The sequence below is a fragment of the Phalacrocorax aristotelis genome, chromosome 14, assembly GCF_949628215.1.
Source record: "Phalacrocorax aristotelis chromosome 14, bGulAri2.1, whole genome shotgun sequence".
NCBI classification, from domain to species: Eukaryota; Metazoa; Chordata; class Aves; order Suliformes; family Phalacrocoracidae; genus Phalacrocorax; species Phalacrocorax aristotelis.
In genome coordinates, this window is record NC_134289.1 from 13154629 (window position 1) to 13181465 (window position 26837).

General features: G+C 41.6%; 1 protein-coding gene across 1 annotated transcript in view; it reads right to left on the reverse strand.

Annotated features, from left to right (window-relative positions):
* Positions 1 to 26837, reverse strand: part of RET (ret proto-oncogene) — an 85406-nt gene that overhangs the window by 13711 nt on the left and 44858 nt on the right. The window contains exons 3-15 of the mRNA XM_075109556.1: positions 25424 to 25717; positions 24697 to 24938; positions 22222 to 22423; positions 21556 to 21755; positions 16980 to 17238; positions 15702 to 15827; positions 13684 to 13794; positions 9777 to 9896; positions 7921 to 8177; positions 6626 to 6773; positions 2962 to 3069; positions 1174 to 1388; positions 943 to 1065 (exon numbers count right to left, since the gene is read on the reverse strand). Coding sequence (XP_074965657.1) covers positions 943 to 1065; positions 1174 to 1388; positions 2962 to 3069; positions 6626 to 6773; positions 7921 to 8177; positions 9777 to 9896; positions 13684 to 13794; positions 15702 to 15827; positions 16980 to 17238; positions 21556 to 21755; positions 22222 to 22423; positions 24697 to 24938; positions 25424 to 25717 — 2405 coding nt within the window. The remainder of the gene's footprint in view (positions 1 to 942; positions 1066 to 1173; positions 1389 to 2961; positions 3070 to 6625; positions 6774 to 7920; positions 8178 to 9776; positions 9897 to 13683; positions 13795 to 15701; positions 15828 to 16979; positions 17239 to 21555; positions 21756 to 22221; positions 22424 to 24696; positions 24939 to 25423; positions 25718 to 26837) is intronic.

Here is a 26837-nt window from a genome sequence, read left to right on the forward strand (position 1 = left end):
ACAGACTCTAATCCCCCCAGGGAAGTGGTTGACTCAGCCACATTGGACACTTTCAAGACTCAGCTGGACAGGGTGCTGGGCCATCTTGTCTAGACTGTGCTCTTCCTAGAAAGGTTAGACTAGATGATCCCTGAGGTCCCTTCCCACCTGTGATTCTGTGATTTGGCACACTGCTTTTAAAAACGAACAGATCTCATCCTACTCTTTACGTATTGTCTTGCAACTTTTCACAGGACCACAGAACCGCCGAGGTGGGCAGGGACCTTGCCCCCTCTGCTGAGAGCAGGGTCGGCCACAGCAGGTTTCCTGAGACCATTTCCAGCCAGGTTTTGATTATCTCCAAGGACGGAGATTTTCCAGGCAGCCTGTTCCCATGTTCAATCACTGTTATGGTAAAAAAAGTTTATTTTCTTTAAATGGAATCTCTCCTGTTTAAAATAGCACCCACTGCCTCTTGTCCTGTCACTGCGCCACACTAAGAGGACCTTAGGCTCTGTTGGGTTTATTCTCTCCCATCAGGTATGTATAAAAATCAGTAAGATCCCCTGAGCCCTCTTTTCTCCAGGCTAAACAAACCCAGGTCTATCAGCCTCTCCTTGCATGTCAGACACTCCCAGGCCTTAATCATCATAGCGACCCTTCTTTTATTAACTTTTACATATTAGAAATAAATTGGTTTTGTTGATGAGTCAACAAAAAGAGGTGGAGGATGTAATGGTGACTTAAATATGATACATTTTTTACACAGATATACATTACTGTCCCACTGATTAAGGTCGTGATTTTCCTTCATCTCTATTTTTATTTCTTATAAATTAAGAATTATTCTACGTTAATAAAAAATAGCTATTGTCTGTTTCTTCTATGCTCAAGTCCTGTACTGTAAATTCATTCTCTTGATGAGGTAGTAATTCCTAGTACTGTTTTTAATGTGTACTGTACCTTGCTCCTCTTGACGTATGAATCTTCTTCATATACGTCACGGGAGAGGCCAAAGTCAGAAATCTTCATTTTGCGCCCTTCTGCCACCAATACATTTCTGGCTGCTAAATCACGATGGACAAGCTTTTGGAAGAAACCAACGATAGTGTTTAAGCTTCCTGAGGAGGAACGGGCTGCTGACGTGTCCATCTATCACAAGGACACGCTCACATCACGATCGCACCGCCCTACCTTCATTTCTGCAAGGTACTGCATTCCTCGTGAGATCTGCCATGCAAACGAGATCAGATCCCCCATCGTTAAGGCTCTCTCATCGGGGTTATCCAAATAACTTGAGTTTCTGTTGCTGTCACTACCCACGTAGCTTGGTCCTACTTTTCGGCTTTCCCTGAGAAAGCTGCGCAAGGAGCCGTATTTAGCGTATTCCACAATTAAATACAGGGGGCCTGAAATAAACAAACACACTGATAAGTAAACAATTAGTAGATAACCATTCCCCCCCACCAAAACAAGTGTCTTCTAATCAACACATTGTTTTGACCAGTCAGAGGCTCCAGGCACTTCTGGCCTCTACATACAAGTCACTGAATCAGCCATGGAATCACAGAATATTTTTATCTTACATCCTTCTATGCAAAGTGAGTGAGTTTCAGCCTAAATCAAAGCAGAATTCAGGCTCTCACCTGTATTCCTTCAGCTAGATAATTTGAGACTAAAAAAGAGACAGACTTCTTACAAATCAGATCTGTGAAACAGCGCAACTTAGAAAAACTTTTAAAAAAATTAAAATCAAAATACTTTTCAGGAGTGTGTGATACTGAGCTCACAAATCATCTGCTAATTCCAGTGTTGTATTTAAGGTGCCTTTTCAGAGCACTCAGAAACATTCTGACATTTCCATCCATTAGTTTCTCCTCCCCATTACCCACATGAATAATATCCACTCCGTGCTTTAATGCTAAATACATTTGTCTGCTGTATCAAAGCCCTCCTACCCCATACGCCAGTGAATTAACCTGATACTTATTAAAAGGCTGTGACTCAGAAACAATTCAATTCCTTTGGGATGAAAAAATACATTGGACTGAAAAGACAAAATAATAATAATAAAAAAATCTCCCACACTGCGGGTTCCTTACGTTACTAAGACTCAGAGATGACTCAGTCCTAAACTATAGTCTCTGTCTACAACTAAAGGAGCCACTTGCAACAGAACTGGCTGGGCGAGGAAGGCAGGCCTTTGCCCAAGGTTGCAGCGTGCATACAGTGATTTTAGGCCGCATAATTACAGATTGAAAAGGAAGAGGATATTGCGACGCAACTTCATTTAACATGAACAGAAATTATTCAAATCAATGCACAACAATGAAAATCTGCTTCATTGGCAGTTTAGAGTAGGTGTGTCTGAAAATTTTCCCCCTTGAAATATATCGCTCAATGACTGCGGCTTTTAGCAAGTATTTCACAACAAGAGGAAGACAATAGTTTTGGGACAGAGGAGGACAACTGAGTATCAATCTAACTATCCAGCTATATTTTAAAAAAAAGATCTGCAGTTGTCTTATTTTGGGGGCTTGGTTGGTTTTTTCCCCCCAGAGGGAGATCTCATTCTCTGGCACAGGCCTCAAAGCATTGTTTCAGTATGAATAAGAACAACAATCATGAAAACCCCATTAAACTTTAAATATAACCCATATTTGAAAACACTTACTGAGTGTCAACGTAACATATAAATATATATTCATAGGAAGAGAGTTGCTAGTAGATTGGTTAAATTTCAAATAGCTTCAGAATCAAAATGCATACTGAAGAAAACCACAGGAAGAACGCTTAGTTACACTGAATTAGCATTTCCCCTTCCCTTCAAACATTGCTTTTCTTATATGTCCCTCATTTTTTCAGCTAGCAGCAAATTTAAAAGGTGCTCAGCAATTATTAGCAGTGGTCCAAACCCATCAACGAACTGCTCTATTTCCTTGCTTGACGATTTCATCCTAGTAACAACCTTCTAATACTTACCGTCTTGGCTGCAGGCTCCATAAAGTTTGATGACATGAGGATGGTTCACCTGTTTCAAAAGGTTGAACTCTGAAAGTAGATCGCGCAGCTCACTCTGGGAAGCATTTTCTGCAGAAGTGCAAACACACAGTTGTGGTTAGGAAAGCATTACTCAAGTGTTCTCTACGTACCGTCTAAAGGATGAGATCAGCCATTTCTCCTGGAATTAGCAAGAGGTTCGAAAACTCTGTACTTTCCCACAGGACAGAAATATCCCCATCTCCACTGCCCTGCGGTCATTCGTGTCAGAACCAAGTGAATGGGACTGCTGCTGCTCTGGCGCGGTAACCCGCTAGAGTCATCACTCTGCCCTGATACAAATGACTACAGAAAGAGCAGGTCAGCCAAGAATCCGGATCAGAGTCTCTAAAGCCTTGCAGATGCTGTGAAATTATTACAGACCTTTTCTAGGGTTCTAAAGCAACTTCTAGGGTGAATCAGTGCAACTGAAGCTTCAGACGCATATGAAAGCCAAGGTTTTATGTTGATCAAACAAAAAAGAACTGCTCAGTTAACTCCCATGATACAGCCCTGCTCCTCCTAAATACATTTTCTGGTGGACTAAACATCCACTAATCGACTGCCTTACACTGGTAGCACACACCCAGACTTAGGGTTCAGAAGCTGAACGTACAGTTCAGATTGATTTTACTGGGAGACATGTATGCAGACTTCGCTGGTGCCCGGGGGAATGTATGGCAATATATAGCCCCAGGAGGCTTTCTCAGCCGTTCAAGCGTTTTGTTTTCGCACTGTTCTGACTAACAAACTTCCTCTTTGAACGCACTGGGGCTTGAAGGAGATCTTTAGCCATAAAGACACCATAGGTCAGAGATAACCCTTTTTCTACCTCATCCTTCATCCCTCTGACAGACAGAACCTCCCTGGATAGTTCCTACAGAGTGTTATTACTGGGCAGTTGGCAGGTATGTGGTCACCTTTACTTAAGGCTAATAAAAAACCAAGCTCAGCTTCTGATCTTCTATATGTTCTTCCGGAAAGGCTGTAAGCACTGAAGGATTTATGTACATATCCATTTAAAATACGTGTGCTAATAGTTTTCCCCTGGTCATGATAATTTTTTATTCTGTTCTGCAATATGTTTGTATCGGTGCTGTAATTTGTATCTGCCATGTATTATATTATAGTCTGAACCTCCACTCAGACTTCAGAGTCTTCTACCCCAGGGCATGCAAGATCAGATGGTCTCTCACTACTGATAGGGACTACAAAAAATATGCATTTAGGTAAAACAGAAATGAACGACATCCACTTAATGCCTATTTTTCTAGCTCTGAAACTGTGTAGCATGTACAAGAACAGAACAAAGTTCCCCATGTACCGTGCCTGTTTGTCTACTGGAAAAAACAACCTTTGATAGTGCACAAATGGAGACAATTAGCTCTGAAGCTTTATGCCCCTTGTTTTCACAAATTGCGAATAATGTCTATTTACCTATTGGTTTGTGGTTTCCCCTTTAGTTTTATTGAAATGAGGGCATTCGTATCATGCAGGAGGTCAGATTTAATTCATAGGAGAGGAGTGGGAATAATGGGCTGAAAAAATTTTCCCTCTTCCTTTAAACCTCCATCCATAGGTCCTAGGCTATTTTGGCTCAGCTAATTACTTACTGCTCCTTGTTTCCTCCCTAGTACATAATGCCAGGCTGACAAAGCAGGGGGAGTCCTACCCTGGTCTGTTCTTAACCACCAGTTGTGCCCATCTACACAGCTCAGGCAGGAGATGTGTTTCCTGGATTAAGCAGGAGGCTTTCTCCACTAACATACCGGTATACACACCATTCCCTTTCCCTTTTAAAGGTCAGGCAGTGCAGAGTCCCTAATACTTGGACAAATTACCCGCTTTGCCTCTATTACAGGGAAAGAATGGGTGACGTTGTCCTGATCCAAAATAAATATTCTGTATACTTCCTGACAGCGTTATGAAGACTACTGTGGACTAAAGCAATGTTTCTTATACTTGAGCTGTCATGTGTTAACAGTACAGTTAAACTGAAAACAACAGATAAATATTTGCAGAATGATAAACGTTCTCCACAGTCAAGTTGGAAATGGAATTTCAGGTGACTATCTGCAATGCAATTTACATTACAAAGAGATTCATTAGAGCCTGAAATATTACTGCAAATGTCAGTTCAATTTATTAAAATAAGGTGCTTGAAATAACAGGTTACTCCGCTTTATCAATTCTGTCGATTCTTTCCTTCATAATAGCTAGGGAATGTTAAATCATCTGCAAGTAAAAGCAACATTTTTACCACTAAGTTCCGGAATCTTAACTCAGTCACATGTTGTTGATGAAAATGTGCTAGAAAATTGGTGACGTTAAGTGCACAAATACGAAATTAAATGATCACTAGGACTATTCTATTGATAAGGATATACAGGTTGTTACTTGAGTATTACAAGTAATGGTTAACTAGGCCTCACTTCTGAAAAGACTTAGTTCCTAGATTTCCTCCATATGACCTATTCTCCACTGAACCTCTTGCAATGCAGGCATGCGCTTCATAATGCGTTCATTTCTTTGGTAAAATGGTGGGATATAGATTGTTTTCCCTCTTTGCCTCGTGTATTCTTAGATGCCTGTTATGTAGGCACTACATGCACATATGAATTAGTACACAAAGCGGTAGGGAAGGACACAATTTTCATATCTATTTCCTCTTTCAGGCTGTGATGAATAAATGACCTTTTGAAGGAGCTGGTTAGAGCGTTTCTGCTGACCTCCTTCACTATCATTGCATGTGTAGTGAAGTCCTCATCAGAAACCAGACTCAGACATTAGATATGTAAAATCTATACTCATATAATATCTCTCTCTGTAAAGGTGGCAAAAGCCATGCGTTACAACAGCTTCCACCTGAAATGTACTGGAGATTTTCTACTTCAGAGACCAAGCAAAACCATTAATTTTTTTCGTGTTTATCTTTCAGTACAATTTCTTTTTCTATATGGGAAAGAAGCGGGTTTATTTGCGGCTGAAAACCACTGAACAGAGAAAGGGAAAGGAGCTCAAGGTCTCACGTTATTATCACAACATTACCTAGGCATAATTTTTGTTTCCCCTCAGCTTTAAAACTGAAAACACCAGGAGACAGTACTGGGCTATTCAAGTCAGTTTGGCAGAGCTCCTAGTAATTGAAAAGCAGATCAAAAAGTATAAACGTAGGTGGAACTCTCAATCAGAAAAGTAACTTAATAGTTCTATTATGTCTCTTGACACGATTATAACACATTTTATTTAAAAATCTTTGTGAAAGAAAACTGGGTAGAAGGGAAAAAATAATCAGAAGGTTTTAAGAAGCCCTTGCATTATTTCCATCAATGCCAAATGAAACTAAGTACATTTGCTGGATTAAGTCAGAGGCTCCTTGTGCATCATGAATTAGGATTTGTGGAAATTACTTATTTGGGTCAAGGTGATGCTAGCTCCTGAAGTACGAAATCTGCCAGAATATAAAAGAATGCTGGAAAAAAATGGGGGCTGTGACAACGGCTGGTTTTAGCTGACCATTTACCTTCAGGCTAGCCCCTCTTAAAATCCATTCAACAGGTTACAACAAATAGTTTTCAAACCATTTCAGACCCAGACGTGAATGTACCTTTTAGCATTTTCACTGCCACAGTGGTATAGCCAGCTCTTCCCTTGAGTCGGAATGCTGTTGCCTTGACGACCTTTCCAAATTCTCCTTCTCCAAGAGTCTTGCCCAGAACCAGGTTCTTCCGAGGGAATTCCCACTTTGGATCTTCCTGCAGGAGAGAAAAGGAACCCTATAAGCTGAAGCAGGAAAAGGAGCAGCTAGCTGCACCCGAAGCCTTAACGTTCACTAGGAGAACGCTCTTCAGGAAGAGGCACACTTTGGTGTACGATGTTTGGTTGCTCTTTTTATCGATATCAGTGTGTTGCTATAAAAGCTTCTGTACCTCCTGAATCTCCAGGTATTCTGACAGTGTTTTTCCATTACCTTGAAATCACCTACTTCAAAACAGGCTGTACATGTAGTCTGTGGATAATGGATTATATTTACAGGTCTGGGAAATCAGGTACAAACGAAACATGAAGTGATACAGGATAAATGCTTGCTTTCAGAATAACTATCAGTATGTGACCCTGGACTTCACAGCAAAGTAAATCAGTTTTACTCATGGAATAAGGCTTTCCCTTAAGAGCTCATCGGAGACGACAAAACTTCCTCTTATGAAATTAGTGCTATTAAACTTTACGGTTGCAAAATGATGACAGATGTACAAACCAGACAAGAAATTAAAGCAAACGGAGGGCAGGGTCTGTGAAGACCACAATATCTAACATCCAAATAGATTTGATGTTGCCACATATGTCATATAAAGCAGCAGTGTTTCTCTACCATGTCGGTCCATGAAAACACAACAGCTGGCAGGCGTCCTGGGCAGTATGTGATTCAACACAGAAAAAACTAGATTAAGGGTATGATAGTGTGACTGGGCAAAAATCCTCAAAATATGGGTAAAACTCACACTGCAACTCATGCCTACCATCTGTTTTGGTTTAGACTTACCATTGTTGTGATATTACGGCTCACCACAGAGACTACAAACCTGCTGATCATTAGTATTTAATTGAACAAAGTAAAACCACGCTACGGTCAAATGTAGAGTTTCTAAATGAAAAAACATTGGCTCATATTAGGCCTACGTTACGTTATATGAAAACATAACAAAAATAGGAGAAGATACGGTTTATCCAATTACTTATTAAGTATCTTCAGCCCATACACATGGTTTCTATTTTAGTTATTTGAGCTGCACGTTTCTATGACTAGATTGCATTTCTGTTAACATTTTATGCATGCATAAACAACGTACTTTAGGAACAAGACAGACAGAAAAAGAGCATGCAAAATTATGTCAGGCTTACTGGTATTTTAAAGGTGTCTACAGACACCTGGTTCTCCATGGAATCCAAAGAAGGCCGGCGGACGTTAGTGGAAGAATAACTGATGGGGTAGGACTGTGCTGGGCGCCGGAACGTCATTTCTGCAGAGGCAATAGGTGGCTTTGGAGAATTCTTGTGGTAACGATGGATGAAGTAGGAAGAGAGCAGCACGGAGATGATGAAGGACAGCAACACTGCCCCTGCTATCACAGTCTTGCACACATCATCACATAGTTGCTCTGTGGACCAAGAAGAGCTGCTTAGAACTTTGCTTGTTGTTGTCTCCTACTTCCGATTTGGCAGTGCCCAGGACACACATAGGTGTGACAGAAACAGAACTCAAAATCATTTAAAAACCTAGAGGAACCCCAAATAGCTAATTCTCAATGAAATTTGAGAATTTGCAAATATGCCCACTGCACCTACCAATTCTTTTTTCATTTTGGACACCAGCAGGCAGTTGTTTGCCTAACTGCCTGTGTAAATGTAAGGATAGGTAGCTTGACCCCACATTCCTTATCTTAATAGACATAGGCTACTTCTGACACTCCTCTTTAAGACCCAGCCTACCATATATTGATCTTCTGGTACCGCTTATCTCTCTGGAGACATATGACTGAATTTTGCTTGTGGACAACAGTTTATGTTAGAGCCATCCAACCCATCAGATAAAATCTTCTTCAAATGTGAATTTAATTCATTATGTCTATTGTTAGGCATTAAAGAATATTTCTCTTCAACTGTTTAGGTTATGAGGAGACTTAGAATATTTCTGCTTTGTATTCAACAAAATAATTATTTCTGAAAACATCGCCTAATGTTGCAACTGCTTCTAAAGTAGTATGCATTGTTTTCTCCCCGTTTACTACTTCCCCCTTTGCAGAAGCACTTTCAATGTCTTAATTTAGAAACGAAGTCTCTTTAAGCCTCTGTGCCCCTAGACAGCCTCCCTGGGGAGTTGCTTCCAGAAGAAACCGAGAGATCCAAAATACAGTCCTCACACTGTTGTTCATCAGATAACCCTGACTTCAGATACATACTTAACTTAGCTACATCTACAACCTGTACCCCAGAAATAACTGGAAACAGCACAGTATCTTTCTAGAATTTAAAAAACAAAAAAAAGGCAATAGCAAGAAGGTTTATGCTTCCTCTTCTTCTTTTTATGCCTATAGCCTTTACCCAAATATATGCTTATGGCTTTACCCAAAACAGTAAACTGAGATATATTCAAAAAAATTCAGCTTTAAAGATGCAAAATATTTCATGTTATATTTATTATTAGCAATTCTTTTGAAAAAAAACCCCAAACGGTATTTAATCCTCATCAACCTTTTTCAAACAACTGCACAGAGCATTTCTGTTTAAACAAAGGGCAATGAAAAAAATAATCCACTCCTCCTCCTAAAACGATGGGTGCTGGCTATCTCTGGCATTCTGAAGCCAAGATTTTTGGAAATTATTAGGAGGCTGGAATTACTTGAAAGTAACGGAAGTTGTTATTCTAATTCTCCTAGCTGTCTTTGCAAATATCAGGTGAGTCTCACGAAATACAAATGCTGCTGGAAACCAAAGGATGGCCAACCTGTTTGTCATGTAGTAATGGATAAAAAAGATTCTTTAGCCAAGGGCAGAAATAACCCCGCTCTGGAGATTTTCAGGCTCTACAGTAGAAGTCAAGATGCCTGTTATTAATTAATTTTATATTAACAGTCTCTGATACCAAAGATATTGTTTATTAACATGCCCACTAGTTTAGATCATTGTATATACACAGGTGGTAGATACAAACAGAGGAAAAGATTAATATGAGAACAGCAGATAACGTTTAGACTTACCCTTGATATCATCTTTCTCACAATAGCAGTTCTGTCTTGGGAAGCAGTAGCAAATCCCATGTCCTGACTTAATTCCAAGATTTCCAATGCCTTTCCCATGACCACCGATAATGTTGCCACCTAATCAAATACAGGCACAAGCTAACATTCTCACGAGTAGTTAAAGGGGAAAAAAAATAAGGCTCAAAGTGTTCCATGGATTTGTCATAGTATGCTTCCGAAATTTGCCAGGGCAGTGATAAAGACAGGGATTCCTGAGAATTAGAGGAGTCTAAATTATGAAATTTCTGAGACTCTGAAATGAGAGGACCTTGGACTGCTTGAACATTAGCCCTGCTTAGCAGCTATTCCCATTATGGAAGACTCTGCATTAAAATTTATCTATAATAAAAATATAATAGTTCTCTTTGCATTGCATAGCTGGGATGCTTCCCTGATTTCATGTACCCCTCAAAACATTATATAGAATCCCATTATTTAGTGCCATACATCTACCTCAATTGATCATCTCATGGCTGTCCTGACTCAGTTTCCTCATAAAGCATTACAGATCTGTACCAGCAAGGTCACATCACATTTTAAAATTCTCTCTAAAATATCTTCTCTAGTCTACTTATTTTAGTTTCTCTCCACCCTCGTCTTGGGTATTTTTTTTCACACGAGATGATGTACAGTCCAGTGGCATAGCCCAGCAGTCTACAGACTTGAGTTCTGTTCCTGGTTCTGATGCCAATTTCCTCTGACCTTGGAAAAGTCAGCATACTGTTCTAGGTATCATTTGTTCCACTGTCAAATGGAGATAATGATAATCAGATCTGTAAAGTGCCATGGGATAGTCTAATGAAAACACTAAGAGTAAATGCCAAGTGTAACTGATTAAAAAAAATGAATCTTTTGTTATCTAAAAATGTTTAATATTAGGAAAAAAGTGCAGCAACTCATACAGAGCTACGCTTGGTTTCAAGTGGGAGCTCCTCAGGCAGAGTAACTGCAACTGTACTTCCAAGTAAATAACTTTTTTCCTGCATATATTATAGAAATGACCATTAGTTGTGACATTTTTCACATATAAACTGCCTTTAATCACAAACAGCATCGTATCGACAGAAACCAATGAGGTTCTGCAAGTCTAGCTGCCTTTCAGGAAAACTGCCTAAACCATAAAGGGATTTGAAAGATGAACAAGTTTTTGTCAATAGTTGTCGTCTTATTTCAACTCATTTTCCTCCAACCCATCTAAGTCAACAGTAGAGTGAACGACTTTCTTTTACATTTCTTTGTATGTGTAACACGAATTGAGGAAGAGGATATTTTTGGCAACATAAAGGCAAACATCCTTTTTTAGAAGAAGTGAAACAGGGACTTGGGTATTTAAGCAAAGTGGACAGATTTTGACCATCTTTGTAGAGAGGCCACACCTACTAAGTTATATGCAGCTCATCTGGATTATTTTGGAAGAGGCTGTGCTGAGTCATTGCTCTTTGAGCTGACACCAGTTGTTTGAAGAAGCATGGGTGCTCCTAAAAGTTCTTGACTGGCCCCCCCAGCCAGCTTTCTCTGTTGTGAAGAGGTGATGAGATAAAGTTTCCATTAGCCTCAGAAAAATCATATGTATTTATCTATATCTGCCTATGTTTGAGGACCTGCTAGAAGGGGGAAGTAGGGGATGAGCAGGTCCTATCTAAACCGTTCTTGAGCAATGGATTTGAAGAACAAAGTGTTTTTACACAGCAGGGAAGAGAGGAGCACATTTTCACTGCAGGTGTGTACTGGAAACATGGACCTTCCTATATGCATTCCAGGGACCCAAAAATGTCTTTTTCACCAAAAAGGAGGAAGTAGGAAAATTCCAAGAATTATCAATATTGTTTTGAATTGTGTGGTGTTTCACATGCTCCTGTTTTAAATCATCAGCTGTTGTCATTGCCCTGTGGTGGGAAAGAGCTTTCCCTGCCTCAAGCTCATTTGGAAAAAGGAAAAACTGTGGCCCTATCCCACACACCACACAGAAATTCCAGAAATTCAGAAAGTTAAAACACTGGTTGTTGGACAAAATCAACAACATTGTACAACTACCGCTGAAAACAGACATGCAAACCAAAGGTAGAGACCTAAGCACTATATATTTTTTTCCATTATCAAAAAGCCAAAGTTCAGAGGAACCTATAAAGAACAGTCATTTACAAATGTTTAGCAAGATTCACCAGCCCTGAAGCAGTTACTTCCTACAGGAAAGTGTCTTGCTTAGAATGCTGTTAGGTTGCCTCTATTTGACAGGCACAGCCACAGCCCCAGTTGTTTCAGCTGAGTGCCCTTGAACATAATATTCATAGCGTTAGCGTGAGAAAGCAATTTCAGGACCCAAGTACATAGCTATCATAATGGTAGGTGAATTATAAAAGTAAGTGTTTTAGCAACTGTCTGTACTTAAAGAACATCCTTGATCTTAAAGCATCTGGGGCTTTCAATTTATTGCTTGCCATTCCCAAAGAAATGTCCTCTGCCAGTAAAAGCTGACATAATATACCTCTGCGACTCTGAGTTCCCAAAACACACTCATTTCTTTGTCTGTAAATATACTGCTTTTGGGCACCAGCCCAGGTTCTGAATTGCGTCAAATCATGTATAAAATTATCCAGCTCAAGCATTAAAAAGGCATACATAACATCTTGAAAGCTTGTCTTACTTGCCTGCTTTGATTACCTAATAAGAGAGTATTTCTTTCAGGCTTCCGTTGAACAAAACATCCGATGCTGCATATGTTGCACATCACATGTTTTAGCAGCGCAGCCTCTGGCACAAATATTTCCACTTTTAGAATGGCAAGTGGTTGCAGTTTTTACCAATAAATAATTCTTTTCAGATGATTAGAGAAGTTACTTGCATTCACTTCAAGCATTTCTGGTGCTTTAAGGATTGTTTTTACGCACTCTGATGAAATAATTGTCCTTGTGATAACAGTAATTTACAATATGCAATCATGTTCTTGCATGTAAGAAAGACAAAGATGCCTCTTCATTCGTTCATTTTATAGAAGAACATAACTCCCAGCTTGTAAGAAAATGCTAGTTCCTCTTAGCCTCCCTTTTAAAACGTAAACTTGGAGTACACAATGTCAGAGCCAGAACAATCATTCAAGAAACATCTATGTCTTTATTCCTGAATTAGGTACTGATAGATAAAACGATCCACTTAAAAATTATCATCTCGTAGAAGACTGAAATCGCTCAAGTGCAATACACTGTTTTTCTAACCTTTATATCTTCAGGGTGGTTGTGAACTTGCAGGTATGAGCAGGCATATGAGTGGAATGTAGAAAGATGTGTTCAAGAAAAAAAAACACAAATGCATTTCAATTCTTCCTTCATAAAAGCTGTTCATGTGAATCTCTGCCTGTATCTTCAAATAGATAAGGCATTGGATCATTTTGATTGTCACCTATCAAATAAGGCCAGGTGCATTTCCCCAAATGATCCTCTTCTGTAAGCACGTTTATTTTAAAATTGGGATTTATTTTTTCTTACTGATTTAAACTGGAGTCAAAATATGCACGGTTTCTATCATATTGTGCTAAAGTTTGGAAATAGGGCATTAACTTGCCCAGAACCTGTATCTGTTTAAGCAAATACCTCCACTGAAAAACACTACCTGTGAATTAGCAGGGGGAGCAGAGTGAGGATTACCGAGAAAACCTTATCTTTCCATCACTGTCAGCCAGTAGGTATTGGCTGACTGGCTTAAAAAAGAACGTAACCTTAACTGTTTTGTATGATTCAAATGCAGGTATGGCAGCGCAAAGATGCTAACTACGTTGAGCTTGTAAAGCCTGCATCTGGGATCAAGAGAGTGGAACTTGAACAAGGATCAGCGGTGACACAGAAAAGCCCATCCTAAAACATTTCCGTACTTGTGCAGTCTTGGGGGCACACAGCTGGATCTTTGCTCTCAACCGCATCACAGGTGCCATCTGGACAAGTCTTGATACTTGGGGTGCACGTGGAATAGTTTGTGGTGATCCCTGTTAAGACAGAAACAGACAGCTGCACAAATACTGGGAGGCTTTGAAGGAAAGCATACTGCATCTTCTCAGTGCCTGTCTACACACCAAAGCACAGGTTACTTTTCTTTTTAAAATAAACATCTATGAATATAAATACCATCTGCTAAAGTAACAGGCAAGACAACAGCTAAAAGTAACTGGAAGAAATATATTTTTCACTATGTTTTCTGCTTTTGACAGCCCTTTGGGCACGTCACTTGCAGTTACAGTGAATATTACTTGAGAAAGAGCTAGTTGACCATTTGAGACTGAAGAGTGGCTTTCACAACTAAGGATGTCTCTACACAATTTCACGCACACTGGAATATGAAGGTTACAAGTAGTCAAGGGGAATTTGTGATACTCATGCAGTTTGAAGGGATAAAGCATCAGCACAGAAGCATTGTTCTGGAAGAGTCAAGAGTACTGTCACCCGTCAGATCTGAGCTACAGACCACAGAAAACACTGACAACAGAGACATAGCTTCTGTGCTCACTGTCCGCTGGGGCATACCTGCTCAGAGGCTCGTTGGTGTGTTCCAAATTCAATTAATGGTCACTGAACTGGGTTTGCATGGCAAGGGTTTGGTAGCAGGGGGGCTGCAGGGGTGGCTTCTGTGAGAAGCTGCTAGAAGCTGCCCCATGTCCGATACAGCCAGCGCCAGCCGGCTCCAAGATGGACCTGCCGCTGGCCAAGGCCGAGCCCATCAGCGACGGTGGGAGCACCTCTGGGGTGACGTATTTAAGAAGGGGGGGGGGGGGGAACCCCAAACTGTGCAACTGCAGCTGGAGAGAGGAGCGAGAATGTGTGAGAGGAACAGCCCTGCAGACACCCAGGTCAGTGAGGAAGGAGGGGAGGAGGCGCTCCAGGAGTCGGAGCAGAGATTCCCCTGCAGCCCGTGGGGAAGACCACGGTGAGGCAGGCTGTGCCCTGCAGCCCATGGAGGTTAGCCGTGGGGCAGAGATACAAGTGCAGCCCATGTGGACCCCACGCCAGAGTAGGTGTATGCCCGAAGGAGGCTGTGCCCCAAGAGAAGCCCACACTGGGGCAGGGGCCCCGTGGGGAGAGGAGCCTGCACTGGAGCAGGTTTGCTGGCAGGACTTGTGATCCCACAGGGGACCCACGCTGGAGCCGTTCACGGAGTACTGTCTTCCGTGGGAGGGACCCCACGCTGGAGCAGGGGAGGAGTGTGAGGAGTCCTCCCCATGAGGAAGACAGAACGGCAGGGACAGCATGTGACGGACTGACCCCAAGCCCCATTCCCCGTCCCCCTGCACCGCTGGCAGGAGGAGAGAGAGAAATAAGGAGTAAAGCTAAGCCCGGGAAGAAGGAAGGGGTGGAGAGAAGGCGTTTTGAGATTTAGTGTTTATTTCTCATTACCCTATTCTGATTTGATGGGCAATAAATTAAACCAATTTTCCCAAGTCGAGTCTGTTTTGGCCATGACGGTAATTGGTGAGTGATCTCTCCCTGTCCTTATCTCAACCCATGAGCCTGCCCAGCTGAGGAGGGGAGTGATGAAGCAGCTTTGGTGGGCACTTGGCATCCATCCAGGGTCAGCCCACTACAGCCACAGAGCTTATCTTGCAAGCCATAAGTCACCCATTCCAGTTACACTGCTGCAAACCCAGTTCACTATCTGGTGTTTAACGTATCATGTTCAACATCATCAGGGAGAACATCAAGAATGACCATTCCGACTTCACCTCATTTTCCTTCCTAGTGCATGTTTCATTTGAGTATTATGGTTTTTTGTTTTAGTCCCAGCCTCTGTGTAGTTTACTATACCATGTTGTCCAGCCAGTATAAATGAGTTTATATCTATGGAATTCAAATGCACAATTCTGACTAAACAGAAGCTTGATTTCACACAACAGAAAGGTACCTTTTCCACTCCCCTGTCTCCACTGGCATCTTCCTGTCAGCACTCCCAGGCCACCACACTCTTCACATTCAGCGTGGTGCTTACTCACAGCACAAGAGTCAGGGCAGTCCTCCTCTTTTTTTAAAACTGTTGGGAAGAGTGTTTGCTGTCAGTGCAGAACAAGGGATATGAATATGCAAGCAAGTCAGCTCAAATGAGATGGAAAAGTCTGTTCTTAGGAGTAGATAGGAAGGAAAGACAGACAAATAAAGGAGAGAAAGACCAACTGACCCAACTATCAGCAGACTTAGATAACAACTGAAGTAAAGTCCAGGTGTTTCTCTGTCCATGTGAAATAAAAGACAAACGTGATGTCATGGTTATCTTTGCCTGATAGCACACTGTCAGTGCCTAGAACTGTAGAAACATGCTAACATACTGGTAAGAGGAATATGGGGACCATAAGTACTTATAGCGTCATACAAAACTTCTAAATTAAGGGAAAACACTTAGTACTTGGGCTAATGCAGTAGTAGCCCAAAGAGCAACAGCTAGGAATGCGTGATTTCATACACTACAAGGCTCTTGCAAAACAAAAACTCCACTGGAGGCTTTTGTTTCTTCACCCTCAACCAATTCACTCTTGGCATAGGGGTTGTGATATGATACAAGGGAACTGAAGCAATTGTCATGTAGAATTGTAAGGTTCGGCACAAAGTGCGATATGATTTGGAGAGAAATTATGGCCTTCCCAGTGTACTCCTCCTCTACTGTGGCTGTTGTAGAATACTTCTAACATTCTGCCCTTACAAACTTTTCAGTAAAATGAAGTTGATGCAATTGCTACATGAATATTAAGCACAAAATTTTTTCAAAAAAGGAAAAATTAGAGTGAGAAGTAGGGAGAAAGATGATTGAATAAATATACTTAGGCCAGAAATTTGTGGGTTTGTATATATATTTACACACACATTCTTTTTTTCTTTCATAGGAGTATGTGAAATACAAAATAAAGGTCACACAGACACACACAAAAGATTCTTCTAAATCGAATGTCATAATGAACATTAGGGATTGCATAAGATACACCACCTTTCTGGGCATTAGCTCTTCAAACAGCTGTCTGCTATAGGCAGGCCTGATTCTGAGCTCAAAATGCAAACTTTGCAATCGGTATCATGTAAGTCAGAGTCCCTTTCACTGTTAGTGCCATCAGTTTATAGACATGCTGCTAGTGCGTCACCCAGTACTCGCAACTCTTGTAAACAGCGAATAGTTCTAATTGACTCAGGTACTTACGAGTTCCTTCCAGTACAATAGTGAGGAGGGTTTTGGTATGTTTCCTGCTCTGCTTGTCGGTAGCTTGAATAGTGTATTGTATTTCCTTGCATTCGGGTTTGCGTAGCACGGAGGAATCATTCACATAAAGGCTTCCCCATTTGTCTTCTCGGCCTTGAAGTATGCTGACAGGATAGCAGCTCCCATTGGGGGACAGTAACTTGTAGGTGATGTTCACACCACGGAATTTCATACAGTTTTCGATGCAGATTTTTCCTATCTAGGCTCAAACACCAACAAAGAAATCACAGACAACAGAAAAACAAAACTATACATCAGAAACATTCTGCGCTTCCCAAAACTATCTGAAAGACAGCCGAGCGTATTACACCTTGCAGAGTTCAGCATTTACCTTCAGTTTACAGAGTTGATGTTTTACTACCAATGCAGTACAGGAATGCTTCAACTGCATTTTATTCTCAGTGAAAATGAGAGGTAAAGCATTACCGTTGCCTTCAGGCTAACAGCGGAAATGCCAAAAGCCTTTACCCATGTGCTCGGCGATATTTGGTGCCTCTGCTGACGGTCAGCAGCATTCAGTGAGAACAAGAGCCTGTGATTTGGGAAAGTCTGAGTCCAGCCCCTGCTCTGTCCCAGGCCGATCACAACGAGGAAAACTTTGGTTTTGCTTGAGAAAGCAAACAGCTTAGCGTGAACAAAGCTGAGGCTCTTTTCAAATAAGATAGAAATAGAAATTGCTAATACATAATTTTTGTAATATTCCACTCAAAGAGTTCCTGGCCAGCAGAGTTCTCTGAAAGCCTTAAAAGTAATAAGAACCTCATTGTTTCCCATTTGCAATTTTTAAAACACTTTTATCTGAAAATGAAAATATGTTGGTTTGCCATATTTGAACTTCTGCCTGCCAAAATATCTGTGCTAGAGCACTTTTCAGACTGAAACAATTTATCTAAGCAGCACAGGAATGTAAAGCCCCGTCTCCTGTCCAGCTCCTATAGGAACTGATCCAAAGCTCACTTTGGTTTTTCCATCTACAAGAGTGGGATTCAGATCAGGCCCAGAGGCATTGGCTTTCCTTCCAGGGAAAACCACAATGTGAAGGGTGGGGTGTTATTTAAGGGAGCTTGGTGATGGATCCTTTTCAAATGCTGCAGTTAAGATGTGTTTTCAAGTAACACCACTGCTGGTAAAAGCATATTGCTCCATCTTGGGTTTAGCATTCTCATTAAAGAATGTTAAAAAAAAAATAGAAGTAAGTTTTTCGTACTAAACCCTCTTTCTGTGAATCTGGACTATTTAAACTCAGAGAGGAAGCTTTTGCAGTCCTAGAAGCATACATTGTCATAGGATAGTCCCACTTCATCTAACTTATTCCCATTCATATCACTGATTGGTCACTAGGCACCATTTACTTTTTTTTTTTTTGTAACATACAAAGACTATTTATTAAAGCAATCAGAAGCTAGGCCATTTCTTCCATGCCATCTCCTCTCCAAAACATGCTGGGACTGGCAGGAAGAAAAAGAAGTAAAGACAAGACTTCAACTGTTCATAAACTCTGTATAGATACAAGGTCTAGACAGGCCCCTTCCAATATCACGTCATCTTAGCTTTGGTGCTGCATTGCCACGGGCAGTGTTTTGCAAGCGCTTAGATGATGTTTCTTTGAGGTCGTAGGAGAACATGATGATGTTCCATGGCATTAACCTTTATATGGATTAGATTAAACTGTCCTTTCTGCCTACTCTGTCATAACTGCTTTTTCCAGTCACCTTTTTTCCTGCAAAGGGGATGCAGAAGACCCCATAAAGTTGGGGTCCCTGAAGAACAGATTATCCTTAGAGTAGCGCATGGGCCAGTTTTGCTTTGTCGGCATAATTTGAGGAGAAGCTAAAAATGCCCCCCTCAAGAAGTTTCTACATGAAAGACAGGCTTTCTCTGTTTGCCTGATTCCACTAGCTAAAGCCCAAGCCTGTAACTTTGTCCTGCGCCACAGGTTCTAGGGTCAGCACGGCTCCCAGCTGCAGCAGAGCACAGCACCAGGGGAAAGAGGTAGAAGCAGAGAGTTCTTCTTTCTCATGGGGAGGGTTAAAGAGCCTGGTAATCAGGATTAACCTTAACATACAGGGGAGGAACCTACAAAGGTGCGTTTTGCCAGACACACAATAGTTAACACAGCAATACCATTATCGGAAATAGGAATGGAAAAATCCACCTTTTAAGCTCCAGAGTTTAATAAAGTCTGGATAATGACAATGATAAAGTTCCTCTTCACTGAATTTCAGGGACATTTGGACATATAACCTCTCTAAAAATCTCAGCCAATGTTATTCATCATTTGTCTCGGTAAATGTCAATAGAGCTTTAAGTCCTTTGATAAGTTAAATGCCACTGGGCAAGCCTGTACCGTCAGGCCATGCTTCTGTTATTCAATTCATTTAGCTGCTCAAATAGACAAATGGCATCAGCCCAGCACTTAATCATTTCTTCACGCTCTTGTGTTTTCCTTAGGGCAAGAGACAGTTCAGCCTTCGTATTGATTTGGCCCAGTACTTTTCCGTACTGCTCTGGCACATCACAGCTAATTATGCAGACGACTTTAATAATGTGAAGTGCTGGGGACTAAGCTGCTCCCAGGGACTTGTGCTCCAACCTGAACCTGAGCACACTGTAAATGCAAACCGAGCCTCAGAAGCAAGAGGGTGACAGTAACTGATCGAGACCGTCTCCAGAGCCAGGGCGAGTTTTGCATTTTCCTGGTCAAGAATCAGGACAAAATCTCTTTGTGAATTTGCGATTAGGCAGCACAAAGAGAGATCTCTTCTCACAGACTTGGAGCCCTTCTTGCCAGAAACAGCTTTCCCTGCTACTGCTGCCACCCAGTGAAACGGCACAGCTAGTGGGAAGCACTGTTGTTTCCAGAAACCCTAAAACTCCCTTTCAGATGTGTTTGACTGTCCTGACAACATGCAGAACCAGCAGCTTAAAAAGTTAACTGGGGTTTTTTTTTTTCTGTTTGCTTGGTTTGTTTTTGTTTGTTTCTTTGGTTTTTTGGGGGGTTGCATTCTGCAACTAGAAAACTATATACTCCCAGAGTTCAAACAAATGAGTTCAGTCAATCTAGGGTATGCAAAGATAAACGTGGTTTAACCAACTTTAATTTGGAAGTCATTCATTCATAATAATATTGTATGTCTACACCTATACGTAAAGTCTGTGTGTATATGTATACATATATATATACACACAAAAAAATAAATTAATTCATATATATCCATCCGCACCTAACGGTTAAGTTTTGCACACTTTGTAAAACTACAGTCATGTTGTGACATACATACAGTTGCCGCCATTCCTATACGCGAAGAGAGACTATGAGTATCTTACACACCTATGCTGTTACTTCTTTTAGGGGGAATCCCGCTGATTTCTCCCTATCTCCAGAGAAGGGTTTTTTACACCTCTGAGAATAAAGCTTTCACAATGTGGTGCTACAAAAAGCCCAAACCTAACATCAAAAATATGGTGATCTTCACTTTTAAATTTGCAGCCACAAGGCGTCACAAAATGTCATAAAGTAGCAGCTTTTTGCAGGGAGCCCTCTGTGTGAGCACACTTTTTGTTATTTAGGATACTCACCGCAGACCATGGGTAAAATGTCCCTTGACTAAGCAGTAGCATTTTTATTGGTCGTGTAAGGCCTGTTCTGCTACCAGGCCATAGTACATTTCATCAGATTAAATATCAGAACACATAATATATCTAACTTCCCTTTTTCTTTCTTTTTATAGTTAGCCAGAGGCTTAGAGATTAATAAAACTCAATTCTTCCTTAGAAATCTTCTAATGAATTGGGTTTCTCTGCAATTGGGATGATGGTATTTCAGCTTCAATCCTCCTCTCTGCTGCAAATACAGCAGCAGTTTTATAGCTTTATTTAGTTTTGAGGTATGCTTTCCAGCAGCTCCCCCAAAATGGCTCATCACTGACATTTTTAATATTCACTTTCATAACACTAATTATATTGAACTAGCTCCTTATTAATGTACATGTTCCATAGGACTTACATTGTAATTTTTACCTGATTAATGTCAACCTGTTCAAAAGTGTTTCTGGAAGTCATTATTAATGGCAATAGTGGTGATTAAGCCAAAGTGAGGGTTAAATTAGGAAATACATTAATTACTAACTCGCCATTATCTAGAGAAAAGCCATTAACATACTGGAATATGTAGAGCTGGGGATCCAATAGCTGGGACAAATTTCTTTTTTTGTCCATGATATTTTTACAGTTATTTATGCCTAAGCCACTCATGGCTCCAAGTCCTTTTGTGTCTCTTTCTCCCGATTAATACTTCCACGTGTAGCCCCCCGTTCTAGTGTTTTGTGGTGGGAGAGTCAGTGTCCAGTCTACCTGCTACCCACTGCATCCAGCAACGGTCATACTGATATCACGTTTTTCATCAATTCTACTTAAAACAGCTCCAGCCAATGCTTTAACGCATCTCGCCCCAGCGATCTGTCTACTGAGCTCTGTCTCTATCAAAGAGTAAAAGTATAATTAACACAGTTCTTACTTGTGCAAATCGTTCAGCATTTCTGTTCACTGTGAACTGGTACGTCGTGTTTGAAAACTGAATGCTGACAGGGAGGATGGAGACGTTGAAATGAAGCATCACTGATCTTTCTGGGCCATGAAACTCTGTGTCATTCACCAAAACATCCAACTGGAAGGAACGATGCTCTGTGACTGAAATACTTTTATTCAGTACCAGTTCTGCAAAAGAAAGGAATAGTCTATTACTGACCCACAATATCCGCAAATGTGTATTTTGATACTGCACCCCCAACAAAATTACATCAAAATTATACATATCAAAGTTAATCCTAACAGGAAACAGGAGGGGAGATAAATATGAAAATATGCTCCTATGGAGTTATGCTCTGTGCCATTCAAGACATTTGGAGAGGTCCTCTTCCCATCTAACTGCCATGCTGAGAATCCTACAATCAGAACCTCTTGCTTATCAATATAGACCTCACCTTCTCGTTCACTCCTTAACCCAGAGATGCACAAACCCCATGTTTTCAGTGCATGTTTAAAATTCAGCATTTGCTCAACTTGAAATTTCTCAGCTTTCTTTGGCTGGCTCAATATTTACAAAACGCTTGGAAAAGTTCAAGAGCGTATTGGCCAATTGCTAACAAGCAACTTCTCCTTTATTTGAAGAAAGAGACCTTACTGTACTCGTGTTGGGTTCCCCTCACTTGGCTGCCATTTGGGCTGAAGTGGATTTCATCGAAGATGTGCTCTACCCGAAACGTTTCGCTTATCCAGGGGTCATCGGTAATGATGGTTCCTGTGTATTTCTTTCTGCTGCTTTCAAGGGGATAAATAGGCGTGGTGTCTGCATCGTATACCGTTAGCGTTGCAAGGACAGTTCCCTAGAAGGAAATAATAAATGGCATTGCTGAATCACCTTGAAGCTTTCTTCTCCTGATACATGTTAAGAGATTGAAATATTGGTCAAATAAAACCTTACAACTTTCACTCAAGCCCACTTTCATTCAAATTCATTTTAAGCTTCAGGTCACCACTATTTCACACCTATTTGGATCTGGGTTAGAAGCTCAAAAGAAGATGGCTGTGAAAAAGAACTTGTCATATAATCATTTGAGTCTAAATACAGTGCTAAACTTTTGAGGTAGGAAATGAGCGCACATGCACAGTTCTTTTTTTTTTTCCCCCCCTTTTTTAAAAAACCCCAAAGTTATTCTACAATAATACTAAAAAAGCTGGTAATAGGTGCACTTAAAAGACAAGAAATTACGTTCAGGCAGGTCAAACTCATTACCTGAAATGACAGAAGTGGCCTGGGTTGGCTGTCTTCTGCTTAGTCTACTGGATTACTGTTCTCTACCTACACATTGAAGCCACAAGGTCTTTAACATCTTTATTAGTAATTCTTTTGTTTCAGGTTCATTTAGTTACTCAAAAAGATTTAAGGTTTCCAAATATAATGCTTTTTGTCCACTGCAAAATGACAGTGAAATTCACTGTGTTCTGAATGCTTTGCAGGCATTTAATTTCAAAGAGAATAATTTACTGTATAAGACCTTCGCTTTTTACCATCCAGAGCTAAATCAAACTCCCAAATCTCAACATTTTCTAAAGGAAACAGGAATTACTTTATGACCAAGCAAATGTGATGTGTTCATAGGTGTCTTGTCAACACTTGTTCTAGTCGGGAGGTGGCAGCAAATTCCCAAAATCTTTCTTTTTCCCTTCCAGACACAAACATGAGCAAACTATACTTTGAAGGGAAAATTTGGCTGCAGAAAAAGTGCTGCCTTTGTGAAACAGAACTTCTCTCATGAAAAATGCATCATTTAGGCCCCAAAAGAAGAGCCTTCTCTATACCACTGACTTATAAAGGGTTGATGCTCCAGTGGGAAGAGCCAAAGAGCCCACTTGTATACTTCTCTACTGAAGCAGGGGGTGTATGCGTGCAGGGCGCAGACACAAAGACATCCAGGGGTTTAGACCTCTTGAAGGATCACCCCGGGGCTGTAAGGGAAAAGTGGGGGGGCACCAGCAGGATCCTGGAGCTCTCCTTTAACAACCTGACACTGGAAACTTTTAACAGTTTTGCAGGTGCAATGTTTGTCTACAGCAGACAATCGCTCCTTCTAACTTTCTGTTAACTGCTACAGCATCCTAATAGATGTTCTGAACATAGTTCTGATATCTTATATAGGTTTGCATGTATGGGAAGGATACACAGAGACACCTGTTCTAACAAGTCTCAATTTTAGTCACCTGGGGGAAGCAGCCTTGTAACAAATACAGAGCAGAGCTCAGTACGGGGAGATGCAGTGATCCTGACCACAGTCCCAGCAGCAGTCCATCCCGACCTCAGGAACTGCTAATGCTTCTTTACACTGTTTAAACCCTGACCCAAGCTCTTCTTTCTTTGGGGTCTGAGTAAAATATAACTCAGGGGAGGGGAATTCTACAGACTGTGCTTTTACAATCACAGCCCTGAGGAGCACGGTGCGGGCACGTGCTTGATGCTGAGATCCGTTACCCAGAGCATGGCGTTCCCCAGTCATCACGTCTCCCACTGCTGCGCTCCTACTTCAGGGACCAGATACAGAAGAACGTTTTTAGGGGTTCTCCTGCCCCTCTACTCTGCCCCAGTGAGGCCACATCTGCAGTGCTGTGTCCAGTTCTGGGCCCCCCAGTTCAAGAAGGACAGGGAACTGCTGGAGCAAGCCCAGCGCAGAGCTGCCAAGGGGATCAGGGGACTGGAGCATCTCTCTTGTGAGGAAAGGCTGAGACACCTGGGTTTGTTCAGCCTGGAGAAGAGAAGACTATGGGGGGATCTCATCAACACCTATAAATATCTAAAGGGTGGGTGTCAGGATGATGGGACTAGGCTCTTTTCAGCGGTGCCCAACGCCAGGCCAAGGGGCCACGGGCACAAGCTGGAACACGGGAAGTTCCACCTGAACATGAGGACAAACCCCTTCCCTGTGCGGGTGCCGGAGCAGGGGCACAGGCTGCCCAGAGAGGCTGTGGGGTCCCTTCCCTGGGGACATTCACCCCCCGCCTGGACGCGGCCCTGTGCCCCTGCTCTGGGGGTGCCTGCTCACGCAGGGGGTGGGACGGGGTGAGCTCCGGAGGGCCCTTCCAACCCCTACAATTCTGTGATTACCTCTTTCCTGTTGAACTCCACGACCGCCTCTGTAGTATCAGTGCCATTGGGAAGGAAGGGAGGAGAGTCATCCTCATCTAAAACGTTCACCAGGAAGGGCACCTCGACCTGCATTTCTCTGAAGCCCTCTCTCACGGTACATTTGGCAATCAGCTCATATCTCTCCCTCTCCTCTCGATCCAAGCGCTGTGTCACACTCACGCCGGTGGTGTTCTCAGTGTATCGAAAGGGCAGACCTTCGGCTGAAAAACATAGCCACAGTATAAATAGGGACAGTCACTTCCCGTTATAGGACTCTGATAGTTTTCTTCCGTAATACTCTCTTGCAATCCAGTAAATCCATTGGGACGTCATGACTGCATGATAAAGGCAGGCTCAGAAGTGAAAGAGAAGGAAGTTGTGGGGCTATATTAGGGCAGGCAGAAAACAGGGAATAGATGGGGAGATCCTACAGTCTAGAAGCAGCACAATTTAAAGCTCAGGGTATTCCGAATCTGCTCCTAGCAGGTGCAAACTTCTAAACCCCATCTTTTTTCCTCAGGGAAGGAGATAGTCCTTTCCATCCTCTCTGTATAGCTCAAAGGGAAAAATCTTCAGGCTCAGTTCTTTTTTTGCTATGGAACTTCCTTTACGGAACCAGTCTAAGGGATCTACTACAAAAGAGATCTTAACAGTGCAGCTGTTTATATCTATTGCTGGTACGTGAGTGGCTCAGTTCCAGCTTTACCTGCCAGCAGTTTGTAGGAAATGCTGAGGTTCTGACACAGATGATGAACTGAGGGTAACTGGAGCTGATGAAATGTGCCTGGTGGTTTATTCTCTTTGATGTGAAAGGAGAGATCCATTTCTGTGAAGCAAAGCTGCCTTGCTGTCAGGGAGCTGCACGCTGGTGCAGTAGCATTGATCAAGGACAGGAAAACCGTGGTGCGCGTAGCAGAGTCGCATTCCTTCTCTTGGAAAGGGTGGGATGAAAGGAAGACGTACAGCATCACCTTTGATAATGGCATCCAGTTTCCTACAGCTTCAGAAAAAAAAGAAACGACCAGAAGAAATACTTTATAGAAGGCAAGCCAACATTTCCTTTACCCATTTTGTGCTCTAGTCCATTATTCCACAAACCTCCATATAGTCCTATTATGTAATAAAACAATTCTTGAATACGTCATCTGCTGGTTGCAAGACTCTAAATATTAATCTTAATAATGCCAGTAAGCCAAAAAGCTATAGGTGTTACCATCAATTTTGCCTTGTAGAGCCTCTCAGAACGACATCGGCATTCTGTCTGTAAGACACTATCGCTAACCAGCTTTTTGAGGGGACTGGTTTTGAGGGACTAGAGCAGCGTGGGGTGGCAGCAGGGAAAAAGAATGCACAAAATGGCAATAAATATTCAGGACAGACCCGCAACAACTGCTGTCATTTACGTCAGCCTTCTGATAGTTTATACCAGTTGAGGATAAGCCCACATTATTTCTGCTTAGAGGACAAATGGTTTCATCATTTTGAAATAAAAAGAGCTGGTCAAAAGATAACATAGAAGTTAAAAGCAACCTGGGGCATCTACTAATACAGCCTCAAGCCTTAATTATTTTTATTACCTTGCTTTTGACTACAGGCGGAATGATAGCACCTCTGTAACAGACCTAATTCACTTGAAATGATTATCTAGGTCAATTCGATCCACACGAACAAAACAAGACTCAAGTCCTGGATAGCTGTTCTTCCTTTGTTCAGTTACAAACAGCTATCTGATATTCACGAACACCCAGTACCAAAAATGCAGTGAAAATGGGTGAGATGTCAAGCACCCAGCACTTAAAAAATAAAGCACTAAGTGTCTGAAGTTGAACATTTAAACATCAAGGCACCTAAGTCAAAAGGTAGCGTTGATCTATGGCTCTTACAAACTCAAGGCAGTTACTGCAGAGCCTCTCCAACAGCAGAATTTCTGCAGCTGATCACAGCAGTGTGCCATTAACTCCTCACCCATTTCCTCCTGCACCATCTAATGATACCTCATTTCCTCATAGATCAAAATCACCAAAACCAATTTACTGCTACAGCATAAAAGAAGGGGAAAAAACTGAGGTAATTCATTTCTGTAGTTCAATAGTAAGCTTCCCTAACCAAGCCAAATCTCA